Raw genomic sequence first — 12854 nt, 5'->3', positions numbered from 1 at the left:
GGTCCCTATCGTGTTTGAGCCAAAACAATTTGAACTAGCACCGGTGGTTCAAAAGTTTTATTTTTTAATGCAAGTTTGATCCAATTTATTTTGAACTTTTTTGTAAAGATAATTTTACCCTTATTATTTACTTTTTCATTTTTATTTTATTACAAACAATTAAAAATAAAACAAAAATAATTTTTTTCCTCTATCGCTCTCTCAAATTAAAACCTGCAACAATCTAAGAAAATATAACAACCATAGCTTTGATTTCAATGATGGATATCAAGAAAATATATGACTTTGTATGTGTCTCTCTCTTCACTCTACTTCTTCATTTGTTGACAAACACACATACAAAAGAGTCGTCAAAGTTTTTCAGATCTAGATTATTGAAAAAAAAGGAGTCACTAAAATTAAATAATAATCAAAATCGTCTTTACAAAAAAGTTTAAATTAAATTGAACTAAGCTTGCATGAAAATAAAATTTTTAGACTACTCGCGATTTTAAACTTTTTTTTGACCCAAACATGTTTTTTTGCGTACCAACGCAACCATTCTCATAATTTTGTCATTTTTAAATATCAATGCCATAGTTAGTAAAACAATGTTGTCATCAAATAATGGTAAAATAATGCTGTCCGAAATTCCCCACCCCCAAAATTTCAAATTCAAAAAGGCTCAAACCAAAAAGAGTTGCACCTCAAGCCTCTAAAACAGCATCTCTTCAATTTAGGTTTTTTTACCAAGATTACAAATTCCTATTGAATGGAAGGTGCAACAATGATCTCCGAAATATCCAACGAAGACGACGAACCTCAAATCTCTGAATATTCGGCCCAAGAAAGTATTGCAGCTTTAGAAGTTGAGGGAAACCGGAAGCGTAAAGCGTCTAGTTGTGATTTTGATTCACAAAACCCCTTTAGTTCGCAGAGTGATTACACGCATGAAGGCGACAAAGGAACCCCGATTATTACTGACCTGCTTCAGCCTGGTGGTGTTTTTGACTGGGAGAAAAAAATAAGTGCAGTTTCTTCAATGGACGAAGATGACGACCTATCCTTCGATCACATGGTTTGTGATTCAAGCTCTAAGCTAATTCCAAATGGTTTTATGAGGTCAGACTGTACAGGTTGGTGATTTCGACTAATTCTCGAATTTCATGTAGGTGTAATTTCAAATTCACGATCTATTCTTCCTCGTGTATGATTAGAACAAGTTTTTATGTCCATTTCGAGTTTCAATTCCAGCTTTTTTCTTTCATTTCGAACGCTGTACATGATTCAGAACTGTTACATTACTGATTCTTTCGATTATTTTCCTCCAGACCTTGTGATGTTCGTAAATGCTGGAGCAGAAACCATGATTGAATCCGATTCAGATATAAAGTTTGAAGCTGATAACTTCTTTGAAGGAGGAGATACATTTCAAACTAACGAGTGTATGACTGATGGTGGTGATTTTCTCTTCATTTATCACACAGCAAGATTAGGGAACTTCCATTACCGATTTAACAATCTACCTGAGGGATATTACTACATTGACCTTCACTTTGTTGAAATGATAAACACATTTGGTCCTAAAGGGATGAGAGTGTTCAATGTATTCTTGCAGGATGAAAAGGCAAGTTCAGTAATCAAATACTCAATATTTCTTTAACTCAAAATCAATTACAAGGTCTTATTTTTCATTTTTTTAACAGGTTCTCTCAGATTTTGACATCTTCTCTGTGGTTGGAGCTAATAAGCCTTTGCAGCTGGTTGACTTAAGAGTTTCTGTTAAGAACAATGAAGCAATTGTAATTCGATTTGAAGGCATAATTGGTAGTCCTTTGGTTAGTGGTATCTGCATTAGAAGAGCACCTAAATTACACGGTATATCTTCTTGCATTTAACCCTTTTGATAATAGCATAAATGTAACCATTCCAATTTCAAATCTTGATTGGTATGTTCTATGTTGTTTCAATTCCAGATTCTGATGTGAAACATGAGTTTTTAAGATGTCAAAACTGTGCTACTGAGATAGAAGTCCCTTCAGCTCAGGTACAAATAGAATGCATTTGAATAATTATGGTTCTTAATTCTTATTAATGATTTATAATATTATAGAAAAAAAGGATGCGAAAAGAATCAGTAGAAAAATATGAAAAGAGGATACAAGAGTTGACTAGTCAATGCCAAAACAAGAGTGAAGAATGTTATCAAGCTTGGATGGATTTAACTGCAACAAATGAGCAATTGGAGAAGGTTCGAATGGAACTTGATAATAAGTTCTTTGAGTCATGCTCTTTTGGTAAGATTCTATCTAAAATGTTTATACTTTTTTACATAAAAACAAGATTTTTTTTAATCTTTTAAATAATGTCTTCCTAGGTATCCTTGTATTTTGCAATTTTGGTCCCAAAATGTCTTTTCTAGTAATTTTGGTCCTTATTTTGAATTTTCCTGACGATTAAAGAACTTTTTGGGACCAAAATTGTAAAACAACAATACTCAGGGACCATTTTTGTAACTTACTCAATTTTCTATCAGATCAAACGATGGAAAAACAATCTGAAAAGATAAAGGATATATCAAGTAGATATGAGCACGAGAAGAAGATTTGGTCAACAGCAGTCAAAGAGTTATCAGACAAAATAACTGTAATCAACTAACTACCTTAACCTTTGCAATATTCATCATTAAAACTAGATTCTTTAATTTTAGTAAAATCTTTTTCACACAATCTTTATGATCATTATCCTATTTAGGTGTTAAAGCAAGATCATGCTAAGTTGTCTCGTGAAGCACACGAATGTGTTGACTCAGTTCCTGATCTAGCAAACATGGTTTCTGCAGTTCAAGCTTTGGGTAGGTTTCTCAAAGTGCAAGAAATAGCAACATATTTTCATTCATTTGTTTATTGTAGCATCCTACTAAACAAATCAATGGAAGTACATTGATATTTCTTGCATTAATACTGTGTCATTTGCAGTTTCCATGTGTGAGGATCTTAAAGTGAAGTACAGTGAAGAACAAGCGAAAAGAAGAAAGCTTCATAATCAAGTTGAAGATGCAAAAGGTACACATTGTGTTCAACAATACACATTCGTCTCTCTCTCTAGATCTCAAATGGTTTTGGTATGCTTCTTATCGGGCTTCACTAACAAATTTATAGAAGTTTATATGAATTTCTCACCAAATACGACTGTAATTTACAAATACCATACTATCGCATACTGATTTCTTCAATTCGTTTTAGGAAACATAAGAGTTTTTTGTCGATGTCGTCCATTAAACAAATCGGAAGCTTCGTCGGGTTGTTCAACGGTTGTAGACTTCAATACAGCTTCAGATGGAGTTCTCGGAGTTTTAACCACTGGTTCGACATCCACAAAGAAGACCTTCAAATTCGATTACGTTTTCACACCAAAAGACAATCAAGGTTCGTTCACTCAAAAACCTAATTAGATAACAAATCAATTCAATGATTTTGAATTTCGATTCAGTTTCGTTCTTGTACCTTAACCAGACGACGTTTTCGCGCAAGCTTCACCACTTGTAACTTCCGTTTTGGACGGATACAACGTATGCATATTTGCGTACGGACAAACCGGAACAGGGAAGACGTTCACCATGGAAGGCACTTCCGGCAACCGCGGCGTCAATTACCGGACACTTGCAGAGTTGTTTAAAATTTCCAACGAAAGGAGCGATACGTTTACGTATAACATATCAGTTAGTGTTCTTGAAGTTTACAATGAACAAATACGCGATCTTCTTGCACCTCCATCATCAACTTCAAAAAAGTAAAATCATTATCCAATCGTTGATGATTTATGAACACAACTACTTGGATTCTTCGGTTACTTATTTAGTTTTGGAAACTTAGGTTGGAGATAAAGCAAGCTTCTGAAGGGTTTCATCATATTCCTGGATTGATTGAAGCGAAAGTTGAAGATGTAAAGGAAGTATGGAATGTTCTACAAACAGGAAGCAGTGCTAGAGTTGTTGGATCGAATAATGTTAACGAACGTAGCAGTCGTTCTCATTGGTAAACAAGGATCTAATTTTTATATCTCTGATTTACATGCTCTTTGTGATGGTTTATTAATTTTGACTTTTTTTTTTCAGCATGCTTTGTATTGTGGTAAGAGCAAAGAACTTGTTGAATGGAGAATGTACAAAAAGCAAGTTATGGTTAGTGGATTTGGCTGGAAGTGAAAGGCTTGGAAAGACTGATGCTCAAGGTGATAGGCTCAAAGAAGCACAAAATATTAATAGATCCCTTTCAGCTCTTGGAGATGTCATATCTTCTTTAGCAAATAAGACCAATCATATTCCATATAGGTTTGTTTACTTTCTTTATGTTTTTTTTAAACAAAGAAATTCGTATTGTAGAAAAGTTAAATCTTTCTTTTTCCCTTTTATCCAGGAATTCCAAGTTGACACATTTACTTCAAGATTCCTTAGGTACAATTCAATTTCTTCTATGCTTATGACAGATGTGGGACAAAATTGCAAAAAGACGTGAATGCCCTTGGTTTTTGCAGGAGGGGACTCGAAAACATTGATGTTTGTCCAAATTAGTCCCTCGGAGAAGGACTTGAGTGAAACTTTAAGTTCCTTAAACTTTGCAACAAGAGTTAGAGGGGTTGAATTAGGTCAAGCTCGAAAGCAAATTGATACAAGTGAGCTTCAAAAACTTAAAACAATGGTAAGTAAAATGTAAATCAATCACCAATATGTGTTGCATTTGTTTATGTTCTACGTGTATTTTGATCATGAAGCTTGATAAAACCAAGCAAGAATCACAAATGAAAGATGAATCGTTGAGGAAACTAGAAGAAAGCTTGCAAAATGTTGAGACAAAAGTTAGAGGAAAAGATCAGACATATAAAAACCAGTTGGAAAAGATAAAGGAGCTTGAGGGAAAATTGGAGATGAAAATTGGATTGCAATCTCAATCAGAAAAAAAAGTTTTAAATCTTTCTGAGAAATTGAAGGCTAAAGAGGAATCGAATGAAGTACTCCAACAAAAGGTGGTATATGATTATCCTGTCCTGTTCTGTTCTGTTCTATTCTGTCTTGGTCTGTCTGTCTGTTCTGATGTCAGGTTTTGTCTACTATAAAGGTTAAGGAGCTTGAAAGCAAATTTGGAGAGAGGGAACATTCAAATTCAATAACTTACCAACATAAGGTATAATGTGACATTTTTTATTTTCTTTTTTGTTTTACTAATCAAGTGAATCTAAAAAGCAGGTTAGAGACCTTGAAGACAAATTGCAAACACAAGTTGAAGAGTCAAAATCTTACTCCAACACCCTTCAAGAAAAGGTTATTAGAAATCACAAACCCTAACAATATATTTCACTTAAATGGGTGATAAAAAAAAAAAGTTTTATTTTATATTCTTTGTGTTTTATTTTGCTTTTCAGATTGATGAACTTGAAAAGCAGCTGAAAGAACAAAAACAGGATTCCGATTCCATCTTGCTCCATCACAAGGTCAAAAAACGTTTAACCACCAAAAATCATGAAACTGTCAAAAAAAAAACCTTTTTGACTAAATTACACTTTCGGTCCTTGAGTATATGAGTTTTGCAATTTTGGTCCTTATTTGAGGTTTTGTAACATTTTTGGTCCCTGTTCCATGTTTTTGGACACAAATTGAAAAAACCAGCTATACTCAAGGACCAAAAACGTTTAAAAAACCTCATGTAAGGACCAAAATTGCAAAAATAAACTATACCCATGGACGAAAAATGTAACTTGTTTTTGTAATTGCAGATTAAGGAGCTTGAAGAGAAGCTTAAAGAGCAAGATGAATTAAAAAACGAGATGGAAGAACGTATTTTAAAGAGTAGTAATGTTATGAACACTGAAAAGATGCCTAGTTGCAAGAGGCCAAGTTTGCCAAGAAGAAATGATTTTGTGGGTGGTGAAATAAAAAAGAAAAGGTTGTCAAGAAATAGTGACGTGGAAAATATTGCCACTCCATCAACTTATAGTAATACTGAAAAAGTGGGAAGGAAATCAGAGGTCCCACGACCTCCAACAAGGATGGTGAATAAACCAACTTCATCAACCCGAAGGACTTTGCCTCATGGATTCAAAGAGAAAGAAACCAAGAAAAGGATGTGGGCTTGATAACTACAATCTATCAAATCAATGCTCAATGCACCTGATGACATATCAGGTGCATTGTATGTATCAGATCGATGATCTGATATGTATAGTTAAAATACATGTGTGTATTAGGTATTTGTGCAAGTGAATTTGCTTTGAGTATGATTTGAATCGATGTTGTTTAGGAACTTATATATTTTAGGTAGAGTAACATGTGTTGTTTTCTAGATGTGTGCCTTTGGGTTCACCTAACCTAACCTTGATTGATGTTTTAGGAACAATGATGGATCTTTAATTTAATTATCGCAAGTTCAAATGTTGCTCTTTTTTCTTGTTTTGTGATGCTTTGATGTATAAACTTATAGTAATGTTGCCCGTTTTAGACTTCTATAAACATGCTTATGTTTAATGGCATTTGAAGAGCAAATGAGATTGAGAGTTACTTTGAAACTTATGAAAGTGAGCTTAAGAATGATGATAAATACTTCGTTTTATTCTTGATTTATTTAAAAAAAAAAAAAAGTTGAAAAACTAAACTATTACCCTAGGAAAATATTGTTGGCCATCTGTTAATTTTTTTTATCCACTTTTAATCCATATTACCTGCTATCAACATTCTAAAACAAAAAACATTGATGATGTGGGAAGTGTTGTATTTTGAGCTCAAGAGATACAGATATCTTTAGAGTCAACTCACTATTACTAAGGATATTGATATCCGACCAAGCAATTCACTATTATTATGGACATCGATATCTCAAGATGCAATTCACTATTACTAAGGAGATCGATATCTCTTCAATTTAACTGATTTATGATTTTAAAAGGTAATTCATAGAAATGGTCCCTAAAGTTAAAGGTAATTTACATAAATGGTCCCTATAGTTAAAGTCATTGTTATTAACAAAATTACATAAACTAATGGATATCACGTTTGAAAACATGATGACATTAATAATTTTTGGTCGAATGTACGTATTCAGTCAACAACAAAATTATTAAGACGAATATAATAATTCATCAAATTTAAAATAAAAAACAAAAAGACAAAACAATAATAATTGAAATGGTCTATAGTATGTCGATGCTTTATATTGTAGAACAAAAAAATAATACATGGTTAGTCCGAACAAAAAAATAATACAATGTTAGTCCAAACGAAAAAATTAATACAAGGATAATCTGAACGAAAAAAATAATACATGGTTAGTCCAAATGAAAATACAAGGATAATCCGAACCAAACAAATAACATAGAGATAGTTCGAGCAAAAAATTACCACATGGATAGCCATAACGAGAAAATAACATATAAATAGTCCGAACAAAAGAATAACACATTGATAGTCCACGTTAATTATCAAAGAACAAGAGCTATTATTAGTGACAAACTTAGTGCTAAGGGAAAAAACTATTAGTAAGGGCAATTACTACTACTAAGGACATTGATCTCTCATATTGACATCTCAAGAGATAATTGACTGTTACTAAGGACATCCCGATCTCTTAAATTTAACTAACATATGATTTCAAAAGGTAATTTACATAAATAGTCCCTAAAGTTCAAGGTAATTTACATAAGGTTTATTTTGGTATAAATCTTAAAGCTTAAGAACAGTAATATATACAAGTGAAGACTAACATTTTTTGTGATATTTCTTTGCTTGGTGGATATCTTTAAAGAGCTTCTTCTTTGAAGTTTTTTGCTATCTTCATAAACTTCCTAATTGCCAAAGAAACCGAAGTCTTCAAAGGTTTTAAACTCTTTCCTTTATATGGTTGTATTAATCTTCCTAAGTTTTTCAAAACGATCATTGGTGATTAAAATTGTTTTAGTTTATTCAAATCTAAAAATACTTCTGTTTCTAATTACGTTAAATTTCTCATTATAATTAGACTATTTATACATAACATTATGCTTTGAATGTAAAAAAAAACCCTTGTATTTATATAAAAATATGGTTTTTAAATGAAAAAATGTATTTAAATGTAATAAAAAAAATATTTATACGGTTTCAAATGGAAAATGGTTAACATTGAAAAAAATAATGTTCGATTTGGAACAAAAAAGTAGAGTGTCAAAATTGAAAAAGAAAAAACTTAGTGTCAAAATCGAATTTTTTTTTTTTGAAAAGTTAGTCTATTTTGTGAAAAAAAATCAATTTTAACATGTCAACATGTCACGCCATCAAAATTGACATGTCAGCAGAGAACCAGGTTGACTGGTCAAGTGATCAAAATTGTAACAAATTGGAAAACACAGTGTTAAATTAGAATTTTAGTGTAAACTTAATGTCTTTTGTATTGTTTACCCTTGTATCTAAAGCAACACTCTTTTTAAAAAAACCCAAACATTTTTCCTTACACGTGAAGTCACTTAGGGATTAGCGAGTCTTTCCTTTCCAATTAGTATCACATCAGTTCCACATGAATTTTTCTTCCGCTTCTTTCTTCTCTTTTTTCCAACCCATAACATATGGAAACCATATCTTTTTCAGCCCACTTAACCCACTTGTCACATTACTAATTTTTATTTTATTAAATTAGAAACTATAAAATAAAATAAAACATAACATTTAAAAAAAAAAAAAAAACTTTTGCTAATTTAAAACAAAAAAAAAATTGTAATTTTGTAAATTGTAAACATACCCAAAATCTTACCACACTATAAATGGTGGAAGTAATCGGTCGTAATATAAATAATTGTAATTTTGTAATCTAGATTTGCTTCTGCAAGTATTATCCTCAAGGCCTGAACAATGTTTTCACGAAATCACAAGTTGATATTCCACCAAAACTCTTCCTAAAAATAGTTTTCATGATTTTGGTATATTCACCAACAAACTTTTGAGAGCTTTTAGTTTTTATCTTCTAAGAAATTTAAACAAACTACTTCAATTAGCTTTTTGGTTGTAATTCATTTTACATCAAAAGCTTCAACTATTTTTTTCCAAATATTTTTACACAACTAAAAGCCACATCCATTTTGCCAAACATATCCATAAACGTTTTCATAACATATACTACCAAACTTAAAGGGTGTGGAAAGATAAAAGTTCTAACGTAAATTGTTATATAAATTTTGATTTGATTTGATTTTATTAGGATTTGATTGGATAAGGATAGACATGATCCCATACATAATGGGATTTAGTTAGATAGCTATATTGTATATAATATTCTACATCTTGTACATTATGAACTATCAAGAAAAGAAAGATCACCATAAAATCTTCACACTTCACACCATATATCAGAACATGCAAATTAATTCATAAACACAAAACTAAATCTTACAACACATACAATATTTTTTTCTTCAATGTCAATCAATCTAAAGATATAACTATGTGTAGCATCCACTAATCACTCTTATTGTATGCTAATATATTAATCTTTTAAAATACAACTCATGAAAATTACTAAAAAAAAAGATGTCTGTTTCTCAAGCAAGCTTACTCCTCACTAATCCTTTGAAGAAATCAAAACTGTATACACCACATGAATCTTTTTAGTTTATTTTCAGTTTCATATACTTCAAAAGTAACATTTCTTATTAAAAATAAATTTAGAGTTAAAAAAAGTAACAATTTTTATACCTATTTCCATCTGGATGAAGCTCACATCTTTCACCATTATCAGCAATGGCCAATAAGTATCCTGAAGATGTTAATCCCTGCAATTATTAACAGCTCAAATTATCAAATTATAACACTATTTTAATAAATAAAAAATTAGAAAAAACTTCACTTTACAATTCTTGATTTGCTCACCTGAACAGTGACTACATTTTCTGTTGGTGAATCTTGTTCTTGGTTTTTTTCTTGAACAATAACCCTCTGCCCACTGCATAAATTAAGACCATAATAAGGGAAATTACTTTTTTACCCTTTTTAACAAGATGAATGATGAACAATAACTAATAAACACCTATGCAGCCATGTCTTGTAATATAGCTCCTTAAGGGGTTGGAAGCCTGAATTTTTGAATTTAAAAAAAAAAACATGAATTATACTTTTTTTAAAAATATAAAAACAAATTAATACTCACCTTGGTGTATCAAAATATGGAAGAAATGCTCGAATTTATCAAAGAAAGTTGATGTTATATCTTCTCTTTGTAATTTGTAATCAGAATTTAATTTTTGGAGCTCTGAATTCAAGGATGTTGTTGGCTTATCATTATCAACATTCAATCCAACTCCTGAAATTGGAAAATTTTAACATTTTTTTTTTAATTGAGTTTTTATTTATTCTAAAAGCTAAAAGTTTATCGATTACCAACACTAATATTGAATATCTTGGATTGATATGTTGATCCACACAAAATTCCTCCCACTTTAAGCCCATTTAAGTAAAGATCATTTGGCCATTTTATTCTAACATCAAGAAGAGGAATACCCTGAAATTAATATTACAAAACACTTGTTAATGTTATAAAATGACAAATTCACGTTTAGAAATTATGTTATTTTAGCTTACATTTCTTATAGAAAGATTCTTAATTGCTTCAGTCATAGCAAGACACACAACATATTGCACAAGAGGAACCACATGTCCATTTTCCATTTGCATTGTAAATGATAAAAGAAGGCTTCCCTTTGGAGATTCCCATGTATTTTGTGAACGCCCTAAAATTATAATTGTTGAGTTTCCAATGAATGATTTTATAGATTTGAATCATTTGATTGATACCTCGTCCTTTGAATTGAAGATCTGCAATGCATACAGAACCTATTGGAAGCTGAAAGAAGTTGCTGCATAAACCCTAAAAGATTCAATGACTGAATTAGAATAGAAATGATGTGAATTTCTAAAGCTTCTTGCACTTACAGGCTCACAATGTCTTGAGTAGAAGGTAATCGTGGAGACCAAAGAATAAATCTTCCGAAACATTTAGTTTCAAGAGAATTCATGTAAGTATCGATGTTGAATTCGTCTTTTTCTGATTGCGTTTCCATCTCAGAGTGCAAATAGGTCTGGAACTTTACATCATCTGTGATTTTAAGGGTTGAATTTTCTTTCAATGACCTTGCAAATTCCTTCTCGCTTTCTGATTTTCCACTTAGAACTAGTACAACAGGTCGTTGGGACTCCATGTTTGCTATAAAAAAGCATGTCCCAATTAGTATACTCGTATTATAGACACTGGATTCTGCAATCTTAGATGATAGTGATTATGATTATGATTTTTCCTAATGATGGTCGAATTATTGATTGTCGTTCTTTGAATCGCAATAATCACTTTCAAAAAATGTAATTCAGATATGTTTTCGGTACATATATAACATGATTTGGAACTGAACAACAAATTAATCAAATGGGGTAGTGGTTTTGGTGTGCAAGATTAGTTTACCTGATGCAGTAGCTACTGAGAGCGAGCGACTGAAAATATTGGAGTAAGAAGGTCGAGTGAAGGAGAAGGAGTGGTGTAGAGAGAGAAAGCAGTGGAAGGAAGTTCGTAACGTATTGACTAGCATTGGAGAGGCAGTTGAGGTATGGTAGAAAGAGCAATTGATGATGAAAAATGCATTTAGCAGACCCAATCACTCCGGCTTTTCGACGGCGGTGTTCTTTGTGGTTGTTGTTGGCGGAGGCGGCGGTGGCGACGGCGACGGCGTTGTTGGGGACTGTCAACTGGTTTTACCTTGCTAAAATGGGATATTAAGGTAAAATGTGAGTGTATATCATTTGGGATAATCGTTCATCATACAAAATTTGTTTGGGATAATGACATGAGAGGTAATCTATTTTAGCTTTTGGTTATATTGGGTCATTAAATTAATTTTCAGTGTTTTTATTAACATGTATACATTATATCAATATGACTCGTAAGAATGGGGTTTGTCGGTTTCTAACGTTGTTTCCAACCAAACATGAATTTTCCGGTTATTTTCTCCCGTCAAACTTGATTTTCCGGCGTTATTTCACGGAATAACATCTATGTAAATACCAAAAATGGTCAAAAAACTTCGGTCTATTCTCTCATTCTCTTTTCTCATAAACTCCAAAACATACATGAGATCTTTGATCTATGATGAACATATACATATACCTCAGATCAATGTTCATTGTCTTCAACCTTCGGTTATGGTGTTCTTAAGCAAATCTGAAACAATTTCTTGAGCAAAACTTCGGTTTTTTGAAGAATAAAACACCAGAACTCAAAAAAAAACATCCTCAAGCAAATCATTCATGAAAGATCTAACGAAAAGAAATCATACACATATGTAGATCTAGGTTCATGTTCAAAAAACATCCTTCTGGGTTTCATTTCGAATTATCGCAGAATTTGTTTCGATTTATGAACCCATAACTCAAATTTGAAAACACACACATGAACTTGAATCTAAAATGGAGTTCATACAAGAAATCTAGAATTTGGTTGCTGATGATGAATCTGAAATGGAGTTCATACAAGAAATCGAACTTTGGGATTTTTGGGTTTTTATAAACGAACTTGATTTGATTTTCATGTTTTAGATAAGAACACACATTGAAACTCATTTTGAAATTAGAGTGTGTTCCTTCTCGAAAATGGATTTCCGATCTGCCATGGATGTGTTCTTCAAAACTTGATTTATGATTTTATCTAGCTTGACTCTAAAATTCATTTTCTAGGTTGAAGTGGTTGAATGATTTATGGGTTCAAGAATTTTTGGGTTAAAAGGATGAACATGATTTCTGAGTTCAAGAGATTCATGAGCAAAAACACCAGAAATCTGGAACAAAATCGCATATGGAGGAAATAACGCCGAAAAATCAA

General features: G+C 31.9%; 2 protein-coding genes across 4 annotated transcripts; one reads left to right on the top strand and one right to left on the bottom strand.

Moving 5' to 3' along the window:
- Positions 1-613: 613 nt before the first annotated feature.
- On the top strand, positions 614-6427 carry LOC145036668 (kinesin-like protein KIN-14R). Its single transcript, XM_078985135.1, has 19 exons — positions 614-1115; positions 1311-1606; positions 1686-1857; positions 1956-2026; positions 2093-2276; positions 2516-2625; positions 2734-2833; positions 2958-3044; positions 3225-3407; positions 3495-3771; positions 3855-4016; positions 4097-4312; positions 4398-4435; positions 4516-4679; positions 4753-5004; positions 5097-5162; positions 5225-5299; positions 5401-5469; positions 5752-6427. The coding sequence occupies exons 1-19, from the start codon at positions 752-754 to the stop codon at positions 6109-6111; spliced, it is 3246 nt and encodes a 1081-aa protein (XP_078841261.1). The 5' UTR covers positions 614-751; the 3' UTR covers positions 6112-6427.
- A 2913-nt stretch (positions 6428-9340) lies between these two features.
- On the bottom strand, positions 9341-11791 carry LOC145036667 (biotin--protein ligase 1, chloroplastic-like). 3 transcript variants are annotated; one of them, XM_078985132.1, is made up of 10 exons: positions 11445-11787; positions 10922-11192; positions 10784-10845; positions 10571-10719; positions 10370-10490; positions 10140-10292; positions 10020-10065; positions 9863-9935; positions 9689-9765; positions 9341-9577 (listed from the first exon to the last, which is right to left on the bottom strand). In XM_078985132.1, exons 1-10 carry the CDS (start codon positions 11566-11568, stop codon positions 9535-9537), a joined length of 1119 nt encoding a protein of 372 aa, XP_078841258.1. In that variant the 5' UTR covers positions 11569-11787; the 3' UTR covers positions 9341-9534. The 3 variants fall into 3 exon arrangements, 2 of the variants coding, with proteins under 2 accessions (XP_078841258.1, XP_078841259.1); XR_013678506.1 differs by lacking the exon at positions 10020-10065 and having other exon boundaries at positions 11445-11791; XM_078985133.1 differs by lacking the exon at positions 11445-11787 and having other exon boundaries at positions 10784-10856; positions 10922-11128.
- Between the last annotated feature and the right edge of the window lie 1063 nt (positions 11792-12854).

Source organism: Lactuca saligna, chromosome 3 (assembly GCF_052625555.1).
Source record: "Lactuca saligna cultivar CGN05327 chromosome 3, ASM5262555v1, whole genome shotgun sequence".
Classification (NCBI taxonomy): domain Eukaryota; kingdom Viridiplantae; phylum Streptophyta; class Magnoliopsida; order Asterales; family Asteraceae; genus Lactuca; species Lactuca saligna.
Note: the sequence above shows the minus strand (reverse complement) of the source record. Positions and strands in the feature narration are given on the sequence as shown.